Here is a 23,678-nt window from a genome sequence, read left to right as displayed (position 1 = left end):
GAAAGATTGCGGGCAGCTGCAGCGGTTTGGGTCTCCCGCGGGAGACAGTTGGCACTTTTAAGCACTTGTTGAGCCTTCCTTCCTGGGAGCGCTGGCTTGTGGGGGATGGCTGTTTGTCATCCAACCCACACTCTTCTGGTAATCTCCACACACACGTACCAGGACTACTACCATGGGGGGGGCTACCCTCTCGCTGCACCTCTCATGTAGAACCAGTAGAGTGTCCCTCCCACTGTTAGTACTATGAACCCCTGTGCCAGTTCCCCAATCAACCTCAAGAACCCTGCGCACCACTGGAGCTACCTCATATCCTTGAACTCCCAGGTATGTGTCAACCCCCTCCTTCAAGTCAGGCGCCACATCTCTGGGTGTACGTACTTCTCTCTCAGCAATAGACATCACATTTTTGCTACCACCATCTGAGCTGGACTCTGCACTCATGGCTTCTATATCCAGCCCCGCCAAGCTTAGTTCCTGAGCAAAACACATTCCTAACTGTAACGTCCCTGTAACCTTTGTTTTTTTATAAGTGACTTTGTAAGATTTTTTAAAAAGTTTTTATTTCCTAACTATAATGTCCCTGTAACCTTAGGTTTTTCTGTTAATTGCTAAGGTTTTTTAAATTCTGTTTACAAACTGTAACCTTAGAGGTCTGTGAGTGACTGTATAGGCGTATGAGTGTGTGTGTGAGGTGGTGTGGAGATTTCTGAGTGGATGTGAGAGTGGCTGAGTGGGTCTGTGAGTGGATGTGTGAGTGATGGAGTGGGTATGAGAGTGTCTGAATGGGTTTGTGAGTGGGAATATGAATGTCTAAGTGCATCTGTGAGGGCATATATATATATATATTTTTTTTTTTTTTCTTTTCATTTTATGTCCAGTTTCGTGGATCCTCCGTGACTTTACATGGGGAGGTCGCCCTGAGCGTCGCAGCGGATCTGCAGATCCTAACACGTGGGAAAAATAATAGTTTAGGCCCGTTCTGTCGCCCATCATGGATCCCTCACAGGCCCCTATTTTGCACCCGTGGGGTCAGGGGTACTCCTACCCTGACCACTTCTATTGCATTTAATCTGAATTTTCACAGCCTGGGACCGTTACCTGATATCTACAATGATGGTCATAGCTTGCTACTCTGATTCTGGTCAGCCAGTCATATCATGGCTGTCAGTGCGAGGATTCGCATAGTGCCGTGAAGGAGCCACGATAGCTCCGTGTCCCTAAATATAAAAATGTGGTTTCCCTTTAATATCTCTCAACCTACTGAATGGATTTACACCAAATCACGAAAGCACTCTTTCTCAACCAAAATCTAGCGTTCTGACACATTTGGTATAATTCCATTCTGCAGTTTTGGCTGCAGTAGTGTGTATAATATCTATGGGAAATAACATTGGAAGCACACATTTTTTTAAACCCCCCCACCCCACCCCACCCCACACACCCCTTTTTCTCAGCCTCCACTTTACGGATCACCCTGAAACTTTACATGCACAACTAGAAACAGGAGGTCACTTTTTGGGGAAAATGTTGTGAAGATTTGAAAACAGTGACAGTTATAAGCAAACCAAAAACCCTTTTCCATTGAAAACTAGGTCCTAACTATAAACTACTAACTGTCGACTGGCAGTAGGAGATATATAGATATAGATATCCAGAGTCCAGTCGTAAGCATTTTTATTCTTTTGTGAAGGTGCAGTACTACGAGTCGTAACAAGGTGTCCCTCACAAGTCAATTGCAAAAACCTTGAAATTGTTTCATGAAGCTGCAGTTCCACCTTTTGTTAATAGAGGGCCAGCTCAAGTCAGAAGCAACTGCTTCAAATGACCTGCAACCAAATTGAGAGGATTTGGCTTTAATATATACATTTGCAACACACTTCTTATTTTAATCATCTGTGCTTGTTTTCCGTAGGAGTAATTATTTGCCAATCCTGGTTAATAATGAGTCAAAATACAGATTACATATCTTGATTTCTTTGTTTTTTCTTCTTCAAAGTTTGTGGTCACATCCTTCTATTTATAGGAACTTCTATGCACGGTTACGTACAAGTAGATTTAGATTTTTTTGACAGTCTTTATTTCAGTGGGTGTAAGCTTAATCTTTGAGTTGAGAGGAGTGTTTTCTGCATACTGGTAGCGCTGGTACAACATTCCAATAGGGGAGATGTACTTCTACAAGTAATTATTAAAGTGCTCTCTCAGGTGGTTGAAATGTCAATCACAACCTTTGGTGGTGTGACTACAACCCTCGGAATCTGCATATACATGCTAGCTACTTTAATGACTTGTGCTCATTTTCAGTTGGACAAATAAGTATACTAACGCTGGTTTATGGTGAGAAATTAACAGTGTAATTTATAATAAAGATCTTGAGAGTTCTGAAAATAGTTGATGTAACTCTACTACTCATTGAGACGTGTGTGTGTGTGTGTGTGTTTCTGTGTGTGTGTGTTAAAAAATTATATTTATTATATTGATATGAGTCCCTATTTATGTATGTGTTTTTTGTATGCTATTTTTTGCAAAACATGATGCTGGCATCACAGCTAAAGATGCCTTTAGGCCAGACCTAAAAAGGTCTCAATCAATTATTTGTTTAGACTGATCCTCGTCTGAGGGTATGAAAGAGATGTAAATGAAGAAAACTGTCTGTGAAAAGGGTTGGTGGCAATATTTGGTTCAATTTGTCACTTTCCTGGGTAGTTCACGGTTGCCACAGAGCCACACGGCGCCACCTAGTGGCATGCAGTCTGCCGCCTGGGCTATTCTAACGATGACTGATCTGCAGTTAGATAAGAGTATCCACCAGAAATGATTTACAGATTGGAAGTACCCTGTTCGTTTAGGCCACTTGGAGCTGGCTACCCAAAGCAAGCATCACTGCTGATATTAATGCTACATTTGTTTGTATGGTCGTTTAATTTAATAATGAAGTTAATTATTCAGGCAGTAAAAATACAAATGGTGTCTAATCTCAAAGCGTTTTTCCAAAAACATAAGGGAGCTTGACCCCCCAGCTCCCCAACATGACCCCACCCCCTCTATCATATGTTGGTTTGCAGACCCATGAAAAAAAAAAACCCATTATTTCGGATTTGATAAGTTGTAGTACTATTTGTGGGTGATATATTGCTGGAAGAGTGATGTTTGTTAGCTTTCTTCTTAAACACAATTTCATAAATTTATTGTGCCCATAGTAACGCTTTTAAACATTTTTGGGAATTAATAATGTAAATAAAAAAAATCTCTTTACTATTGCTCAGATTTGTCCCTGATCTTGAAGATATTGTCAATTTTGAAGAGCTGGTGAAAGAAGATGGACTTTCAGAAGAAACCTTGAATGCAGCAAGGTATAGTCTCTTTTTTACATTTATTTTTTATAAAACTATGTAATGCTATTCCTGAAATTCTAAAGTATTGTCACTTATTGGAAGAAAATGGATACAAGTAGAGAATCAGATTTTGTTTACCAGGCCTGCAACTATGGTTGTGTGAAAACCCAAAACTGACCTCAGAAAAGAAAATTACTGTATTGTGGATTTGACATTTAAATATACTTCTCAATTTCTGCTGCACCCATTGCACCCAAACCTCTTTAATACATTTGATTCATTGCATCTTGAGTCACCTGTGAGAGGATTCCCTAAATATACAGGTCTTAAAAATAATACAATGTTGGGCTTCCTCTTAATCATTGGGAACCTGGCACCAGCCCATCCACACCAATTCAACAATGTTGCTATAGGGTCTGGGGCACAGAGTTAGCACAGCAGTGCCCTCTACTTCACGCAGTCTTTCAAATGAGATTCCTTAACCAGTCCCTCCAGACGATTGAACATGGTACAGATCTCCAGGATGGCAATGCTGTGTTAACACAAGTGTTTCTGATGGCTACACCTTCCTATAGAGTATCCATCCTTATGAATTATTTTTCAGAGCTTCAGAAGGGTTCACAGCAATAGATCTCCAGCGATGCCATTCAGCTCCAGCTGCAGCTCCGCCATCGGACATAAGGAAGTATATTAAGCACCGGTCGGCACGATGACACCCATTACTGTTTTTCAACACCTTATTAATGCGGATTAGGAGAACTCTCTGTGTCTCACTAAACAAGATTCTTCAGCACTAGCCAGCATCTAGGTTAAACATCTCCTGCAACATGTAATGGTTTAAAGCCTTGTTGCGGATGCTGCAAAAAGATATCCCATGACAACTGAATGTGGTGTCTCAGATTGGAGCATGATGCAACAACTCGCAGTTCTTGTGCCTCCATGCACCGGAAGAACATCCGGGAGCATGATGCTAAATTGTTTCTATCTAAATCTCCCAAGTAATCTCCTTCATCCCAGGTAGGTCACCTGTCCAGGAAAGATGTCCTAGGGCTCAAAGGTTTGCCCAAAGTAGACTTTCAGCTTAGACTCGGATACCTTCACAGTGCATGAAAATGGTTATGGCCCTACAGAGAATGAGGAGCTGTAATCTGATAAACTCCTTTCCAAGTATAATGCTGATGCTGGCTTATGTCAGGGCTTACAAAATGTGAGTTGCTTGGATATCACACTACAAGGGGACATTTTTTATCATCCCGTCACAGCAAGACACCCCCATACCACCCTCCAACCCTATTTATGAAAGTAGGACCTAAAACAGCTAAAGTCATGGCATTGGCAATACCCTCCCTAGTGGTAAAGTCGAACTTGAAGACTTGAGATATTGCCACCCTCTTCTTCTGTGACAAAGCCCTTGATTATTTTCAATCCATCCCTGATGGATCCTGTTGTAGCAGGATGAAATAAATAGTTTTTGGGCCCAGCATTTTACTGACAGATGGCCAGACATCATAGGCCTGCTGTGAGTCATCCCATTTTTGTTATCCTCTCACTTGACACTAAGACGTCTGTTTGTCACAATGTCCTACTCGAAGAAGAACCCAAATTCCTGCCCTGCAGCACCTCCTGCTAAAGTCAAAGAAACTAGACTCTTTTGACAGAAAGGTCTTTGCTTCCTACAGCCTTGCGTTCTACACTGCCAATGCCTCCTGGGAAAATATGTTCATGCCATGTCGGAATTGGAAGCGCTTGCTGTGATCAGCTTGCCAGGTCACATGAAAAAGACATTTTCGAGGCATGTGACCTGTATATCACATGCTTTGCATACTCCTGCCATCTATTGTTGGGTCCGGATGTTTGCAAGTTGTTTTTCTTCGAAGAAGTCTTTCTAGTTACGAGGTAGGTGACTCCTCCTTTCGGTGATAGTGCGCTTTGGCATCGGCTCCATTGTGTTTTTTCCACCATCGGGTTCAGATGTGTATTGCTGCGCTCCGCTTCGAAACTGTTTCTTCAGGTTCCCTTTGGTGCGCATTCCACTCTACCCATGTTGGTATTGTTTCGAATGCGTATCCCACTTCTCTGCGTATCGTATCCGTCAATCCAAGATCTTTGGGAAGGCTGTCCGGCCTAACCGTGTCGGTCCACTTCACAGTTGATGGAACAGACTCTATTCAAATTCTGCCCTCGGTGCCACGCCAAGTATCCACACACCGACTCGCATGAAATGTGCAACGTGCACTTGTCTCTGGAGCACAAGGAACAGGACTGCGACTCGTGTAGATAGTTCTGAAATGCAAAGTTAAAACGTCGAATACACGCCAGACCTCTTCGGTGAAGGATCTGAGCACGAATTCAATGCACAAGGGGCCAAGGAAGTACAAGAAGAACTTGCCTCCATTCCAGAATCTGACTCCGAGATGGAAGAAGACCTGCCACAAGGTCAACATCCCGTGAGTACTGACCGCCCCTTCACCCAAACTCCAATTCAACTGAAACAAAAGTCTTCGGTCCCACCCCCGCCTGTGGGCCTCGGTTGGCACCGAAAAGATGTTTGACACCCCCCCTCTGGCTTGGCACCGAAACACGTCACTAAGCCTTCCAGCTCGGGATCGAGTCGGCCAAAGTCTGGCACAGAGCCTAAACCTTCAGGCTCGAAGCCTAAAACCGCTTCAGAGCCGAAATCACTGACTCCGAAAACTAAACCTCCATCTGCCCCAAAACCTTCCGCATCGAAAACTCATTACACAACGGCATCAAAGTCCTCGGTGTCGAAATCAAAAAATGTTCCTCCGAAGCTGCAGGATCTGATTTTCGACGCCCCAACACCCAAATCAGACCGAAAACGAAAGGAACTCTATATAAATCCAGATACAGGACGTGCCCTTACTAAACCACCTCAGAAATGCAAACCCGAGTCAGAGGACACATCTTATATTCCTTTCAAGAGGAAGAATGTAGGTACTAACCCCTCTCGTCCTCCTCCACGTTCCTCTGCACCACCTTCCCCACCATTGGAACATTTACTCATTACACCAACTAACTCTCCACCACCTGACGATGATGATGATGACGATGATAATGGAGCTGGGGGTACAATATTTTACCGATAGATCCCTGGAAGGATTACAACACTGATTCACCCACAGATAATGACCCAGATCTTTACCCTGCAGAGCCTTCTCCTGATGACAATGTAGGATATATAGAATTAATTGCTAGAGCTGCAGAATATTGTGGGGTACAGTTATACAAGGATTCTCTAGAGGAAGATTTCCTATTTGAAATGCTCAGTAGCACGCAAAGGGTTAGCCATACTACCTATGCTTAAAGGTATGATGAGGCATGGCGATGATAACTTTAAAGATCCAGTGCGTGCTCGCATTTTCACCCCCAGAATTGATAAAAGAAAATATATGCCTGCTCCCTTAAATCCAGTCTTTATTAAAGGACAGTTGCCACTAGACTCCTTAGTGGTCTCTAATGCCCGTAAACTGGCAAATTCACAGACTACAGGTGATGCTCTCCCTCCTGACAAAGAGTCAAAACTATTAGATGCCTCCAGTAAACGAGTAGCCGCCCAAGTAGCAAATCATTGGCGCATCACCAACACCCAAGCCCTGCTAGCCAGATATGATAGGGCACACTGGGACGAAATGGAGCGATTGCTACAACAACTCCCAGATGAGTACAAAGCAAAAGCCCAGGATTTAGTCCAGGAAGGGAAGCTCATATCCAATTCCTCAGTTAGATGCGATTTAGATGCTGCAGACACCGCAGCTAGAGAGATCAACACTTGTCTGTTATTAAGGAGTCATGCATGGTTGAGGATTTCTGGTTTCAGATCTGAAGTACAACAGTCTATTTTAAATATTCCTTTTGACAAGGAACACCACTTTGGACCCGAAGTAGATAAGTCATTAGAAAAAATGAAAAAAGACACAGAAGTAGCCAAGTCTATGGGAGCTCTGCAGTCTCCCTCTAATCTGGCCTTCTTTCCTCGCTCCTTCTATCGTGGAGGGTTGAAAACCATGTCCTCAGACAATACTGCTGCATCCTACAAAGTCAACAATCAATCTTCCTCTACAAGGGGCTTCTTTAGAGGAGGATACAGAGGCAACAACAACAAAGGTCAAGGCAGGGGTTCCACACCACGTAATTCCCCCTGCCCCAACAAGCAGTGACTTCCCCCGATCATTTAACACCTGTCGGGGGAGGTTTTCTACAATTCCTCCCCATTTGGCAATCTATCACCACAGACAAATGCGCACATCTGATAGAGACTACTAGCTGCAGATTCCTTCACGTAGAATTATCCCCAGGCGTGAGACTGGATCCAGAAACTTTTTGCCACAGCATCCCTGCGCGCCGGGGCGACATCACGCGACTCCGCCCAGGCGTCGTCCGCGTACGTGACATCAGCGAGGTCACATAAGACCCGCCCCAGCGCGCCCACATCAGTTTTTTCCTTTTCCACGTGCAACGCGGATCCGTTCCTTGCTACGGGCCTGTTTAGGGCCCCCTTTCTTCTGTATTTTCGTTTATTTTCCCCTTTTTTACTATTATGAATATTAGGTTTGAAGCAGTTTTGGATAGTGCTAATCTAGAGCGTAATCCACAAAAGTATTGCACTTAGAAAGAGCCCCAGAATTTTGATGAATAGGGTATATATCCAAAAGATTAAATTAAACTATGATTCTTTAACTTTGATATTTATATAGATTGAGTGATTTACAGTAGGATTCTTCTTTCTGTTTCTCTCTTTTTTCTATTATTTTATCTTGTTTTAAACAATCTAGTTACATGCCTAACTGACACTGATGTCATTTCATATGTACATCCATTTTCTGAGAGTCAGATCAAGATTTTGAATAGGTAGGCCCCAGGAATTTGAATTCTTTCTCATGAGGAAAGTCTTTATGCACTTTTTGGCCTTATATTGGTGACTGTGTGCCATTCACTTATCTTCTATGCAGTACACGCACTGTGGTGTCACTATGACTATTGCTATTTCTGTACTCTTAAGCTTAATGCAGGTTCTACTAGCAACAGGTTTTTTCATCCTCTCCATCTTTAATTTTTTCACTCCCCCTCCATCTCCCCTTTTCTTATCATAATTGTCACTTAAACAGTTTTTTGTATATAGACACACTAGAGATAGACTGTGTAAGGGCATGTTTGCCTGTAACTAACAGTTACATCTGGTGTAATACAGCCTGACAATAGCACTTGAAGCCTAGACTGTATCTTGTTCCTTTTAATTGATTTGTTTGTAGATCGGTCAACTCTAGATTGTAATTATGTCTTAAAATGTTTTTTTATGTAGTGAACCACAATGAGCGGATTCCTGACGAAGGCTTTGCCGAAACACGTTGTTTGTCACCCAACCGCTAATTATTTGTCCACATGTTTGTCATCTAACCGCCAACAATTTGTGATTCATGTATTTTGCTCATGTCTGTGTATGTTACCATTTGTGGTGATTTATTCGTCTTCATGTATTTTTTTTACATTTTTCATATATCCTTATAACAAATTGTGAATTTGTTTATTTAAAAAAAACAAGAAACAAGAAATAAATTCTTAAAAAGTGATTTATCCCAAAAAATATGTATTTTTGTTGCTTCATTACTGTTTTTATTTTTCAATTTATACGATTTTCCCTTGTCTAGAGTTGACTTGTTTTTTAGATCTAATACATCGTGCCCGGTGTCCTTCCTTCTTTTTCTTTAGGGCCCCCTTTCTTCCATTCTTTTTTGGTGGAACGGTGTGCCAATGCCTTCGGGCTTTAAAACTTGCACTTTTTGTGGGCGTCTTATGTCGGCGATGGACCCTCACCTCATTTGTATGTGATGTTGGGGGGAGGATCACGGCACCACAGATTGTGCGGCGTGCCAAAAGTTGAAGCCGAACTCGCGGCGGGAGCGCTGTATGAAACTTCTCTCAGCGCGTCTCTCCAGGTCGACGTCCTCCCCTTGGTCTGCTTTGGCGGACGGCTTAAGGTCCGTCCGTGGTCGTCATCCTCGCCTTTCTCCGATGTCATGTGAGCGTCGCTTCCTGATAGGTAAGTGTCGCAGTTCGTCCCCGGGAGCTGGTTTCCGGCCTACCGGGGGCGTGGACTCTCCGCGGGTGATGCGGCCCCGCTTGTCGTCCTATCCACCGTTTCCTGGTGTTGGGGCATCGAGAGTCCAGATGGAGACTTACGCGGAGGCTTTGCAGGCCTCGCTAGCGTCTCCTCCTCCTTCCCCTCCTGGGGTGTTGGCGGATCCCTCGCCCTGCGCAGGGCCCTCCGCGGCACCGCCGGTGGCTCCGGTCCCAGCGCCGACTGGGTCGGATCCAGGCTTGGAGGATGTGGTGCTGTTGGGGTGCGGCTCCTCTGGGGCACCTCCTTCAGGCCATGGCATCTCTGCCTCGCTGCAAACTCCTGCGGGGGTCCCTGTAGTGTCGCTTGAGGTCGCCGGGGCTCGGGTCGCATCCCCGAGCCCCTCTCGGTCCCTTAGCAGGGTGGTCCTGTCTAAGGCCGAGGTGACGCCGCTACGGCGCTGGCAGCAGCTGGCCCGTGCGGAGCCACACGGGTCGGTGGCCTCTCCTAGTCCCGCTCCGGGTCAAGGCTGAGGGCGGACCCCTCGTCCCTCTCCGGGCCCCTCTTGTACCTTCCCACAGGCGTCTGCCTCGTTGGAGGGTGAGTCGGAGGTTGTATCGTCTCTGGCGCCGCCACAGGGGTTGCCAGACGACCTTCGCCTCCTTCTGGGCCGCGGCCGGAGGAGGGCTTCGGGGCCCCCCCTGGGCCCGTCCCGTTCCCCCACACAGGTGGTTGCCTAGACGGGGCCCGGTGCGGCTCCAGCTCTACTCCAGTCCCCGCTCCGGTCTCCGGTGTGGGGTGACTTAGAGGTCCCTTGCCCGGTGACGCCGGATGGCGCTGGTCAAGCAACGGACTCTATGGCTCCGCACAGGGGTCGTACCACGGATTTGTCTTCAGACGCTCCTTCTCCGGAGGCAGGCTGCATATTGGTATCGTCCTCCCCGGAGACTGGTCGCCGTGTGGTGTCCTTCTCACCGGCGTCGAAGGGCGGTTCCCTGCCTATCCTAAGGCAGAGGTGTTCGTCGGAAGAGCGGCAGGTCCCTCATTCTTCGGCTCTTCCTGACTTCCAGGTCTGGCCCTTGCCCGCCCCGCTTGGCCTCGGGGACGGCCGTCTTAGTTTGCAGCCGTCGCCCACGGAGGAGCTGCTTTCTCCACCGCGGGGCCCTACGGATGCGGGTGCGGCCTTCACTCACGCGGTGTCCACGGCTGTGGGCATCCTATGCATGGCTGACCCGGTGGCTCACTTTCCGGCAGACCATCTGCTGGAGGTCCTCCACCAGGGCTCTGGTGGAAGGGAAATCTTGCTTCCCTTTGAAGGTTCGCTCCTTTCTGCCTTGACGGGGGCTTGGAGGTGTCCTACCTCCGGGGACCCGGTGCCTCTGCATCTTCTGCATCGGCACCTTCCAACGCCGCGTGACTCCGCGTGCCTGTCCATTCACCCCTCCGCCGCCAGCCCCCTTTTGCGGACTGTTTTTCCCTCCCTGCCGCCCCTGTTGGCTCCGCCGTCCAGAGAGGCCCGCTGGCTGGATACTTGGGGACGCAACATTTTCGCCTCGACCAGCGCGGCCCTGCAGGCCCTTAACACCTTGTGTGTGCTGGCTAGGGCCTCCTCCTGTTTGTGGGACTTGGCTGAGTCTCTGGGGTCTGCAGTGTCCCAGGAGTCTTCTCAGGTGGGTTTGCGGCATCATGCATTGGATGGCCGGGAGCTTGCGACGTTTATTCTCCGCTCCGCTCTGGACGTCTCCGAGGCGCTGGGCCGGGCCATGGCGTCCTCAGTCGATCTCCGTCGCCATGCTTGGCTTCTGAACGGCGTCTTCCCCGAAAATATTCGGGAGAGGCCCATTAATCTCCCATTTGATGGCAGTCTGTTGTTCCATGCCCCGGCCGACTCCGCCATCCAGAGGCTCTTGGCAGGGCTCCGTCCTCCTCCTCCGTGATTTCTGAGTTAGGGTTGCTTCTGGGCCTTCTTAGACCGGCTGTTATGGTTGAGGAGTATGTTTTTCTGGCCGTTTACGTCCTTCTTTGGGACTTTGGCATTGTTGGCTGCTGGACGGCCCTTTTGTTGTTGTGTGTGAGTTCTGCAGGAGTTGTTGCGCAGACTTGGCCCTGAGATTGGGCCTTCTGCTTTGCTTGGGCTGCTGTCAAGACTGCAGCGGGGGAGCTTTTTTCCCCGTGGTTCTTTTGTTTCTTCTTCTGCTGCGGAAGTTCTTCCAAAGAGGGTTCCCATATCTTGGGACTTCACATGTCCTATGTGGGGTTATGGTAGCTGCTTGCGCTCTGCTGGAGGGTTCTGTTCTCCATGGTGTTTACGTAGGTTGCTTTTGCTTCCTGAGGTCGTGTGCGCGACCACTCGTGGTGGTGGCCCGGGCCTCTCCTCCTCTCCCTGCTTCCGTTCTGCGGTCTGGGATGTCCCTGTGTTCTCCCTTGCCAGGCGTCTCCTACTCGGCCTTCCTGGGGCCTCGGGCTGTTCTTCTTGCTTCTGGCCTTGACTGCCGGCATTGTTCTGGCTGGCAGGCTGCTCTCCATCTGGAAGGGGCTCGCTTTCTTCTCCCTAGTTTCCTTGGGCCCTCTAGGCTTCTTCTTCCTGTCTTGGTATTCGGCGGAAGCTCTGTTGCCTTGTTGGGGAGTGGGGTGCTTCGGCCTCTCAGTCCTTGCCCTTGGTTCCTCTGCTGTGAGTGTACGAGCCTCTTTAGTCTTCTTTCCCTCATACGTCCCCTTGGGGTTGGTGGGGTTCTGCTTGTGGGGGTTCCCTTGGCCGGGCAGGGGCGAGGTTCTACCAGGTCCACATATCTGGTCCCCTGTGGGGCCCTCTGTTCTGCATTGGCCGGTGGAGTCCTTTCGCAGACCCTCCTTCCCTGGGGGTATTGCTAGGGTATCTATTCTACATGAAGGAATCTGCGGCTAGTACTCTCTATCAGATGTACGAGTTACTCACCTTCTGTAACGATGTATCTGGTAGAGACGATTCTAGCCGCAGATTCCTTCACGGCCCGCCCGTCCTCCCCTATTCTGCGAGGACCCTTGGGTTGGTCTTCGGTACTCGCCTCCCGGTGGGGGGCTGTGTCTCCTGTGAGTGCCTTCCTTGTTCTTGACGGGTGGCTCCTTCTGGGGGCGGTTCAATCCTCCTTTGGTTCTTTGGAGGATGGGCTTCCGGTGTGCTGGTAACCTGCTGTTCTGGCTACTCCAGGTTTGGGGGGGGGATTGCTTCTATCCTTGTCCTCCCTCCCCTCCCTTCCTTCCATTGCTATTCTCTGGTTTGAGGGTCCTCTGGTCATGTCTTGCCCTTGTCCTTGTGGGTGGTTGCCCTCTAGGTTGGGGTGGCTTGGAAGTGTGTTGTCCCTGTCTGTCTTGGGACTGGTCCCTTTCCTTGCTCAGGATGGGGGGTGGGTTGCCTACGTGTGCCATGACTTTTACGTAGGCTCTTGCCCCCGGGGCACAGGGATGGGAGGTTGTCTGTGCTGGCAGGGTGACTGTGCAGGTTCCTGCTTCTTCTTTCTTCTTTCCCTGCCCTTGGGTTCTGCGGTGTTGGCACTACTCTGGTGTTGTTTTTTCACAGTTTCTTTCCCTCAAACTTTTTCTGCTCTTCGCACACTGTTCCCATGCTTCCACAGTTTTTTATCTGGTGATTCCGCGTTATAATGCGGAAAAGTTCTCCGAAGAAAACTGATGTGGGCGCGCCGGGGCGGGTCTTATGTGACCTCGCTCACGTCAGGTACGCGGACAACGCCTGGGCTGAGTCGCATGATGTCGCCGCGCCCCCGGTGCGCAGGGATGCTGTGGCAAAAGGTTTCCGGATCCAGTCTCACGCCTGGGGATAATTCTACATGAAGGAATCTGCGGCTAGAATCGTCTCTACCAGATACATCGTTACCGAAGGTAAGTAACTCGTACGTCACTTCCAACGCCGACGATGCCACTTGAAGCCGAACGACATCACCTACCAGTGCGCAGAGGTACTGCTCATGAAAGTAGTTACTGGATCCGGTCTGACACCTGGAGCGAATTCTAAGTTTAGGAATCTGCGGCTAGATGGAGTCTCTACCAGATAAGGCATTACCGAAGTTACGTAACTTGTTCTTCTTTGCCTGCACAGATGTGGGCAGAGAAACGACTGGGTGTGGCCTCCCTCTCTCTTTATTAAAATATCGCCTCTCGGGGATGGGGGTCCCAGGGGCGTCGTGGAGGCTTGGGTCGAGGGACCAAGTCCCCCCTCCTCCTAAATTATGTAACCCACCAACAGGCTTGGAGGTCAGAGTATCCCTACCCTGGCACTTTATTTCTCTTTTTTAATGTCATTCTTTGAACTCTGGATTGGGTCCCGAGCAGTGACGGCTCCTCCGCTAAGGCGGAGAAGCGTCGCCCCACTGTTCAAAAGGAAAAATAAAATGATAATAAAGTATAGTTACTATCATTTTATTTGTCCTATTTAAGTCAGTGGATCTTGGGCGGGGCTGGCCAAAGCAGGGAGAGGAGTGGTGTGCACCCCTTAAGTGCGCATGACTGTTTGGCCGACACTCTCGGGCCAGCCAAACAGTCCTGCACACTTTGCATCTTCCCCATCAGGCTTGCTTTACACAGCCTGCTGAGGAACATGCAAAGCCTCCTAGTCCCCGTATGAAACCTGTGGTTCGGCGCTCATACCAATCACAACGCTGTGATTAGCTATGGGGAGCCTGGGGGCTTCCTGCTGCCAGCAGAGACAGGAAGAAGAGGACGAAGGAGAGGCGGCTGCCGGCTCAGGTAAGTGGTTTTTTTTTTTTTTTTATCATTTCGATCCTGTCCCACTACTACAGATCGGTAGCAGCTGCTACCGGTCCCGAGTCCTAAGATGGCTGACACCACATTGTTGTTTTTTTGTTTATTGGTTTTCGCACATAAAATACAATAATGTGGCGCCTACAAACAACGAGGGGCTGATGTACGGGTACAGTGGTTCCATAAGGGAATAATTCTAGGTTTCCCATATGGTATGCCTCTTGACGAATATGTGACTACAGAGGATACTATTTCTACCTAGACCATGATGTTTTTTTCCCCGTAATATTAGCGAACTTTATCCTGAGGTATCAAGATAGGACTCACGCTGACACCTATTTTCTTCTTACTCACTGACTTAGCGTGAGTTATAGAGATAGGACTCCTCATTGGCTCCGAAGAATGCCCCTAACCAGCATTGGAAATTGTAAGGGGAGAAACTTGCTGGCTTATGGCGGATAGTGATACCATTGTACCTGTATACCATACCCCCTGACACGGTCGTCATGGGGTGAAGGTAAAGTTGATGGTGCTTAGAAGTACTCCCCGATCAGAACTCAACATTCACACTCAAGCGAATTTGCAGCTTTTATTATAATGACGATATGTTATTTGCCCTGATGAAGTCTGTTGGTGTATTAACCGTAGAAGACGAAATACGTGTTAGCTAATGTGTGGAGAAAACTTCAAGTCTACAGATCACTATATGCAAATAAAGGATACCGGAACATTGAGCACAAAGTAAATTTGTATTGATTATTTGGGAATGCTTGAGATCTCTCGCTATGTTACGGACTTTGTTCTTTCTGAAGAAGACATGGTGGCTTTTCTTCATCTTGGAGCACCCAGTATATACTGTGACTAATCAATTGTATTGCCTTGCTTAATTTTGGTTTACTGAGTGTGCGCACCATATTATCCAGCCGCCATCACTTCTTCTTAATGTTCCCATTGACTAAGGGGTTAACTTTAGTTGTTATATCTCTTATCCTATATTGGGAGTGCTAGCCTTCACTCCGCCACAATCATACAGCTAGATACATGAGATGTTACAGCTGTTAGACAGAAAGGATTCTTCCTTTCCCTGAGGCCTTGCCAGAAAGAGCAGTACATGTGTGTACAAGGAAGAGTGCTTTCAGAAATTGAAAATATGTTGTGCTATAGCACCTCAATGATCTCTTCGGCTTACAAAGTAGACATACATTTCTTAACAATATAAGAATCTTATCTTGGAATTTGAATGTCATTCATTCTATTAACAAACTTTGCAGCATATTAAGAGAGCTTAGATTTATGATTCCAGAAGTCAGGTCCTCCTGGAAGTTCAATTGTCCAAATACAACTATGGACAACTTCTAAAACGTAGGTTTATAATTATGAGGCTATGCAACAAGAAATATCTCTGTAATGCAATGCTCTGCTTGCCAAAACTACATTTGGCAATGCCACAATATTAAATGTGAGACTAATAGGCGCAGGCCTTTTGCCACCGTTTCCAAATATTCTGCTTTTTGACAATTTGCAATGTATGTGCTCAAAATGCTGATGACCGAGATCTGATTCAACAGTTATTATTGGAACTTGCTGCCTGGGTAGGCCCCTAAATTCTATGTGGTAAGAGTAACTTAGGCAGTGAACATCGTAAGGAAACAACTGGTTTGACTAGGGCTTCAGAATTTAAAACTCACAAGCATCTTTACTCTACATCATGTTTCCCTATGGTCTTGTGGTTGCATGTCCAAGCTGCTTCCCCACTCATCCTGCTTTTACCTACTATTCTGTGTCTCATAAATTGTGCTTGAGGAAAGATATTTTCTTTGTAGCCCAGGATTACATTCCACACATATCAATTTAGTTATAGCCACAGGTTGTGCTTGGCCATTTCCACTTGTGCTGTGCATATCAAACAGTTATCTGAAAGCTCCATTCGCTTCTCACAGATAGACCTTCGATAGAAAACTTCTCACAGGCTCCAAATATCAAGAATACATGACTGAAGTAACCTTCAAGTCCCTTACAATAAATATTCAATCTGTATTCCCCGATATAGTGTGGGATTGTCAGAAGACCGTTATATGAGGGGGTCAATTCTTTGCTTCACAATTTCTATGAACAATATGGATAGATATTCAATAGATCAACTAAAATCATTTGGGCAATCATGGTCTTTCTTAAATAATAATTTATCATCCAAGAGATGCTCCTCAATCAGTTGACCTCTGTTAAAATGCTTCTAAAAGATTGTGGAACATAACAACCCATATGGCTAGTCAAAATCACCTCAAGTGTTTTGACAATAGTAAAAAAATGGGCAGCTTAAGAGCACAAAAACTAAAAGAGCTGCCAATGACCATATATAGGCTGTTCGGGATCCCTAAGGGAATATTGTACAGGATAGTGAATTTATTATTACTATATTTCGTGATAATTACACCAAACTTAGTCGGGTAAACCAAAGGGCCACTCCTTTACAAATTGCTTCTTATCTCTTCGTATTCTTATATTGAAAGATCTAATGTTGAAGGATTATCAATGTTACAGTGTCAAAGTTGAGATATAAAAAAGCTTTAAAAAGTTACTGAAAAATGATCACAAATACTAAAATTAAAGACATTTGCTGGATCTAATAGCTCACCCAGAAAACTCCTCCTGGGAGAATTTTATGATTGTCAGGTCCCTTTTGTCCCCTGACACACGTCAACAAAAAATACCTGTGTCACAAACTTTGGTTAATAATCTTTAAGATTTCTTCTATTAGAAGGTAGAGAACATCTGTACAGGCACAGATTCTTCTTTCCAGCCTCAGGTTGCACTTGTTCGAACCTATTGTGATTGAGTAGTGTTTACTGTCTTTAGTTGCATTACCCTAGCAGAATCCTAATCAGCCATTTCAAATGCCTGCTTGGGGTCCCCTTTGTTATGTCAGCGTACGTTCACCAAAAGGTCTCTTGGCGCTAAAGACTCTTTAGACTATTCATCCCCTGGAGTTCTAAAAATGATAAATCTCTGATTTAACAAAGTAATTAATCTGATCTTTGACCAATAGATCGAATTGGATTTAGTCCCTCTCTGTTGGAGAAAAGTTTGTGCTACTGCTGTGGAGAAAAAGAAAATGCAGATCCCACAATTATGAGTAATTGTAGCCCAATTTTCTTGCTCCCCGTTTTGGGGAAAATCATAGAAAAAGTGGTGAATTAACAGCTCACCCAGTGTACAGCGTTAAATGGGATTTTGCATTCGACACAATCTGGTTTTCGCCCCAGATTTAGTACTGAGGTTGCACTCTGAGAGGTCTCTGAGTTCAGGTTAGATGCAGGCAATAAAGCAGTTGACATAGTTTTGGATTTGTCTTCAGCTTTTGACATCGTATCTCATAATATCCTGTTGGAGTGTCTGGAGACAGTCTGGCTGAAGTGTAGAGCCAATTTATGGATAAAATCCTTTCTTTCAGATAGAGCTCAGGCGGCTTACCTCCCCCCTTTACCTCGGATTTTAAGGAATTAAGACCCAGTTTTTCTAAGAGCTCACCTCAATGCTCACTCTGTTTATCATCTAGATGGCACATTTGGCCAGGGTGGCAGAACAGTAGGGCTTTATTATAATATCATACACTGATGCAGCTCCACACCTGCTTTCTTCCCAGCAGGTAGATGTCGCAATGATGGAATGTTTCTAGCGTTCCCGTGCAACTGTAGCAAATTAGATACAACAGAGCTGTCTTAAGTTGAACTCCAGTAAATCATAAAAATCTAATATTTGAAAACGACTTTCTTTTTGATCTCCTGAGGCTATGGCCAAAAGACTTTGGAGATCCCCAAACTCCTGCTGTAGTGGTGAGATTCCTTTGAGTAAGATTTGATAAGGATCTCTCCTTTAAAACACAAATCCGGAGATTATTGCAACTTGTTTTGAGGTACTTAAATCTTAACAAAAGACTGTATAAATCTTACCTGTTTACACTAGGAAGCCTATTGTCCAGTCTCTGGTGACCTCCAGGTTGGATTATTCCAACTCGCTTTACCTAGGGATCCATTCAAGGTTGCTAAACAAACTACAGCTGGTGGAAGATGCTGCTGCCTGCGTTAATTTTAAATTGCTCAAGGAGACAGTCTATACAGCTTATACTAAAGAAGCTCTACTGCTTACTTGTGAATAAAAGGGTCAAGTTTAATACCATGTTGCTCACCTTAAGAGCCATCCACAAAAAGGAGCCTCTCTACTTTTGCAGGAGATTTAGCGAATATATTCTCAGGAGAGATTTGCGGTCTCTAATCAGGGGCTTCTTTCCATTCCCAGAGTGTGGCTGGCCAGGAGAGACGGTCGTACTTTTTCCCTTCTACCGGCAAAGCTATGAAATGGTCTGCCTAAAAAGCCAAGGGACACAAAGTCAGAAGTTCACTTCAAAAAAGAACTGAAGACCTTTAGTTATAGGGATGTTTATCCTCGGCAAGGATTTTGCCTGCCGCTCAAGGATTTTGCCTGCTTGGAAGCGGCAGGAAATTTACTTGGAAGCAGCTGTTCACACTTTATAAGTAGCATTTTTTTCAATCATTCAACACTAGAAACATCTATCACAAGCCAAGAATTAAGAAAGGCTATTTTTGCTTCCCCTGGAGGAAGGCCGATGGCTCATACGCCATTGCATCGGTTTTTTATAAGACATTGTATTGAACATTGCAAACACAAGGAGTTGACGGACGGAGCGCTGAAACTTTTTGGACACCCCCCCCCACCCCCCGTCACAGATCTGGGTTGAATCCATCATCGCTCTTTAGCTCACTTCGACACCGCAGTTCAGACCCAGCCATATGCAAATCAATCTTGACCCTGTTCATTATGGGAACAGTCCAGACCGAACTGCCAAACCAGGTCTTCCCTGGACCGGAAACAAGCATCCTGGGACCAGTTTGGGGGCAACACCCCTCATCAGGCAGGCTACCTTGAATCCAGTGGCAAAGTGAGTAAGGGACCCACGTCTTGGCATACTCTGCCAACCTGGGGCGAACAAAGCAAACACCAGGAGATGATGGACAGAGCGCTGAAACTTTTCAGATACCCTCCCCTCCCCCCATCACAGATCTGGGTTGAATCCATCATCGTTCTTTAGCTCACTTCGTCACCCCAGTTTAGACCCAGCCATATGAATCTATACTAATGAGCTTTAAAAGGTCTACTTGCCCCTTACAATCGCAAAAGCATTGTTGGCCCTGTATACCACGTATTGTTGGTGGGAGAGGCGAATAATCTTCAGCATATAGCCACCAGACTGACTTGGTCTGTTGGTGACGAGATGAAATAAAGAGCGTTAATCCTAAGTCATAAAGTGCTTAGGGCCAGATGTAGGTAAATTCAATTTAGCGAGTCCTTAATAGCGATTTTTACCGATTCGCTATTAAGGACTTGCTAAATTGAATGTAGGTAGGAATCGCTAAACTATTAACGATTCCTTAAAATTCCTCAGTAAAGAATCGCAAATTGAGATTCGTTAATAAGGAATACCTAACCATTTATTCCAATGAGCTAGGAGGCCCATAGGAATGAATGGGAAGATATTCACTATTCGCGATTCGGTATTAAGGAATCGCAAATAGCGGGAGCTATTTCAAGGGTGCCAGGGTGTCAAAAGGACACCCTGATGCACCCCTGAAATGTGCATGTGTGCACATGTGGTGCACATACATGCCCTAAGGGCATGAATGTGTGCCACTTGGCACTTTAAAAAAAGCAAAAAAGTGCTTTTTTACAGGAAATCGCTAATTACCACCAACTTGAAGTTGGTGGTAATTAGCGATTCCTTAAGCCTAAAGTGCACTTTCTTTTGTGCTACCTACATTGCATTTAAGGAATCGCAATTTGCAATTCCTTAAATGCAAGAGCAAAATAAAGAATCGCAAATTTTGCGATTCCTTATTTTGCTAGTAGGTTTAAACTCACCTACATTGCTCTCAGCCAAATACGCAGGCAATAAAGCAGTTGACATAGTTTTGGATTTGTCTTCAGCTTTTGACATCGTATCTCATAATATCCTGTTGGAGTGTCTGGAGACAGTCTGGCTGAAGTGTAGAGCCAATTTATGGATAAAATCCTTTCTTTCAGATAGAGCTCAGGCGGCTTACCTCCCCCCTTTACCTCGGATTTTAAGGAATTAAGACCCAGTTTTTCTAAGAGCTCACCTCAATGCTCACTCTGTTTATCATCTAGATGGCACATTTGGCCAGGGTGGCAGAACAGTAGGGCTTTATTATAATATCATACACTGATGCAGCTCCACACCTGCTTTCTTCCCAGCAGGTAGATGTCGCAATGATGGAATGTTTCTAGCGTTCCCGTGCAACTGTAGCAAATTAGATACAACAGAGCTGTCTTAAGTTGAACTCCAGTAAATCATAAAAATCTAATATTTGAAAACGACTTTCTTTTTGATCTCCTGAGGCTATGGCCAAAAGACTTTGGAGATCCCCAAACTCCTGCTGTAGTGGTGAGATTCCTTTGAGTAAGATTTGATAAGGATCTCTCCTTTAAAACACAAATCCGGAGATTATTGCAACTTGTTTTGAGGTACTTAAATCTTAACAAAAGACTGTATAAATCTTACCTGTTTACACTAGGAAGCCTATTGTCCAGTCTCTGGTGACCTCCAGGTTGGATTATTCCAACTCGCTTTACCTAGGGATCCATTCAAGGTTGCTAAACAAACTACAGCTGGTGGAAGATGCTGCTGCCTGCGTTAATTTTAAATTGCTCAAGGAGACAGTCTATACAGCTTATACTAAAGAAGCTCTACTGCTTACTTGTGAATAAAAGGGTCAAGTTTAATACCATGTTGCTCACCTTAAGAGCCATCCACAAAAAGGAGCCTCTCTACTTTTGCAGGAGATTTAGCGAATATATTCTCAGGAGAGATTTGCGGTCTCTAATCAGGGGCTTCTTTCCATTCCCAGAGTGTGGCTGGCCAGGAGAGACGGTCGTACTTTTTCCCTTCTACCGGCAAAGCTATGAAATGGTCTGCCTAAAAAGCCAAGGGACACAAAGTCAGAAGTTCACTTCAAAAAAGAACTGAAGACCTTTAGTTATAGGGATGTTTATCCTCGGCAAGGATTTTGCCTGCCGCTCAAGGATTTTGCCTGCTTGGAAGCGGCAGGAAATTTACTTGGAAGCAGCTGTTCACACTTTATAAGTAGCATTTTTTTCAATTATTCAACACTAGAAACATCTATCACAAGCCAAGAATTAAGAAAGGCTATTTTTGCTTCCCCTGGAGGAAGGCCGATGGCTCATACGCCATTGCATCGGTTTTTTATAAGACATTGTATTGAACATTGCAAACACAAGGAGTTGACGGACGGAGCGTTGAAACTTTTTGGACACCCCCCCCCCCCCCCCCCCACCCCCCGTCACAGATCTGGGTTGAATCCATCATCGCTCTTTAGCTCACTTCGACACCGCAGTTCAGACCCAGCCATATGCAAATCAATCTTGACCCTGTTCATTATGGGAACAGTCCAGACCGAACTGCCAAACCAGGTCTTCCCTGGACCGGAAACAAGCATCCTGGGACCAGTTTGGGGGCAACACCCCTCATCAGGCAGGCTACCTTGAATCCAGTGGCAAAGTGAGTAAGGGACCCACGTCTTGGCATACTCTGCCAACCTGGGGCGAACAAAGCAAACACCAGGAGATGATGGACAGAGCGCTGAAACTTTTCAGATACCCTCCCCTCCCCCCATCACAGATCTGGGTTGAATCCATCATCGTTCTTTAGCTCACTTCGTCACCCCAGTTTAGACCCAGCCATATGAATCTATACTAATGAGCTTTAAAAGGTCTACTTGCCCCTTACAATCGCAAAAGCATTGTTGGCCCTGTATACCACGTATTGTTGGTGGGAGAGGCGAATAATCTTCAGCATATAGCCACCAGACTGACTTGGTCTGTTGGTGACGAGATGAAATAAAGAGCGTTAATCCTAAGTCATAAAGTGCTTAGGGCCAGATGTAGGTAAATTCAATTTAGCGAGTCCTTAATAGCGATTTTTACCGATTCGCTATTAAGGACTTGCTAAATTGAATGTAGGTAGGAATCGCTAAACTATTAACGATTCCTTAAAATTCCTCAGTAAAGAATCGCAAATTGAGATTCGTTAATAAGGAATACCTAACCATTTATTCCAATGAGCTAGGAGGCCCATAGGAATGAATGGGAAGATATTCACTATTCGCGATTCGGTATTAAGGAATCGCAAATAGCGGGAGCTATTTCAAGGGTGCCAGGGTGTCAAAAGGACACCCTGATGCACCCCTGAAATGTGCATGTGTGCACATGTGGTGCACATACATGCCCTAAGGGCATGAATGTGTGCCACTTGGCACTTTAAAAAAAGCAAAAAAGTGCTTTTTTACAGGAAATCGCTAATTACCACCAACTTGAAGTTGGTGGTAATTAGCGATTCCTTAAGCCTAAAGTGCACTTTCTTTTGTGCTACCTACATTGCATTTAAGGAATCGCAATTTGCAATTCCTTAAATGCAAGAGCAAAATAAAGAATCGCAAATTTTGCGATTCCTTATTTTGCTAGTAGGTTTAAACTCACCTACATTGCTCTCAGCCAAATACCGATCGCAAACGCTGAAATTCTGCGAATTTCATCGTTGGCGATCAGTATTTGGTCACCTACATCTGGCCCTAAATGTGTTAAAATTAAGGATTCATCATTCAAAATGTATTAAGGATGTATACTGTACTCTGATGCCACATGTAATAACATGTGAAACAAGCAATACAATAAACAATAACATGAAAAGAGAAGTCGTAAAAGAATTATACAGGTGACATGGCATATACAAAAAGAGCCACTCCTCAAACTTAAAGTTTTAAACAACAATCAATAAAATAGGTGGTTACAACTTAATATTAAGTACAGCTTTTGACTTGGCCGGCCTATTGTGTGCCCATCTATTATGACGAGGCTGACCAAATGTGCACTGCTGCTGTATACAAAACTAGCACATCATCTGTCCTATCACAGATTTGGCTCAGCAGTTCTTACTGTTCTGTAACAGAGACATGGTTTCTTCAAAGTTGGTTATCTTATGTTGCCTACAGAATGGCAACAATAATTTATTGCGCTGTTCACCAGATTTTGAGCAAAACAGCATAAAATGCTTTATATTGTCAAATACACCCCCACCCCTTTCATATCAATTGCACAGTGCCTAACCTAATGTACATATACAGAAATACAGTGTACGGCACAGTTCTGGGGTGATCTCAGTTAAGCATGATTCGAATTCTAGGTTTGCTTTTAGGTATAAGTATCCTGACAGCAGCGACTTCCTTTGCTCATTTGATATAGCTGTTGTAGTTTTTTTTCCAGTAGCTATACTTTACAAGCTCAGCAGTAGACAATTCTTTAAGGTTGGGGTTACCCATAGTTCTATCAGCCCATTCTTCAACAATGTTTTGCCTACATGTTCAACCAGCTTGCATTTCCTGTGATGTGTCAATTCTGAAACAGTG

The 23,678-nt window shown here is 45.4% G+C and overlaps 1 protein-coding gene across 1 annotated transcript in view; it reads left to right on the top strand.

Annotated features, from left to right (window-relative positions):
- The window catches only part of WASHC4 (WASH complex subunit 4), a 987,939-nt gene that overhangs the window by 702,847 nt on the left and 261,414 nt on the right, over positions 1-23,678 (top strand). Inside the window, exon 28 of the mRNA XM_085653223.1 lies at positions 3,264-3,350. Within this exon, the coding sequence (XP_085509349.1) occupies positions 3,264-3,350 (87 nt within the window). The remainder of the gene's footprint in view (positions 1-3,263; positions 3,351-23,678) is intronic.

Source organism: Triturus cristatus, chromosome 4_1 (assembly GCF_964204655.1).
Source record: "Triturus cristatus chromosome 4_1, aTriCri1.1, whole genome shotgun sequence".
Taxonomy (NCBI): Eukaryota; Metazoa; Chordata; class Amphibia; order Caudata; family Salamandridae; genus Triturus; species Triturus cristatus.
This window is presented reverse-complemented; position numbering and strand designations above follow the sequence as displayed.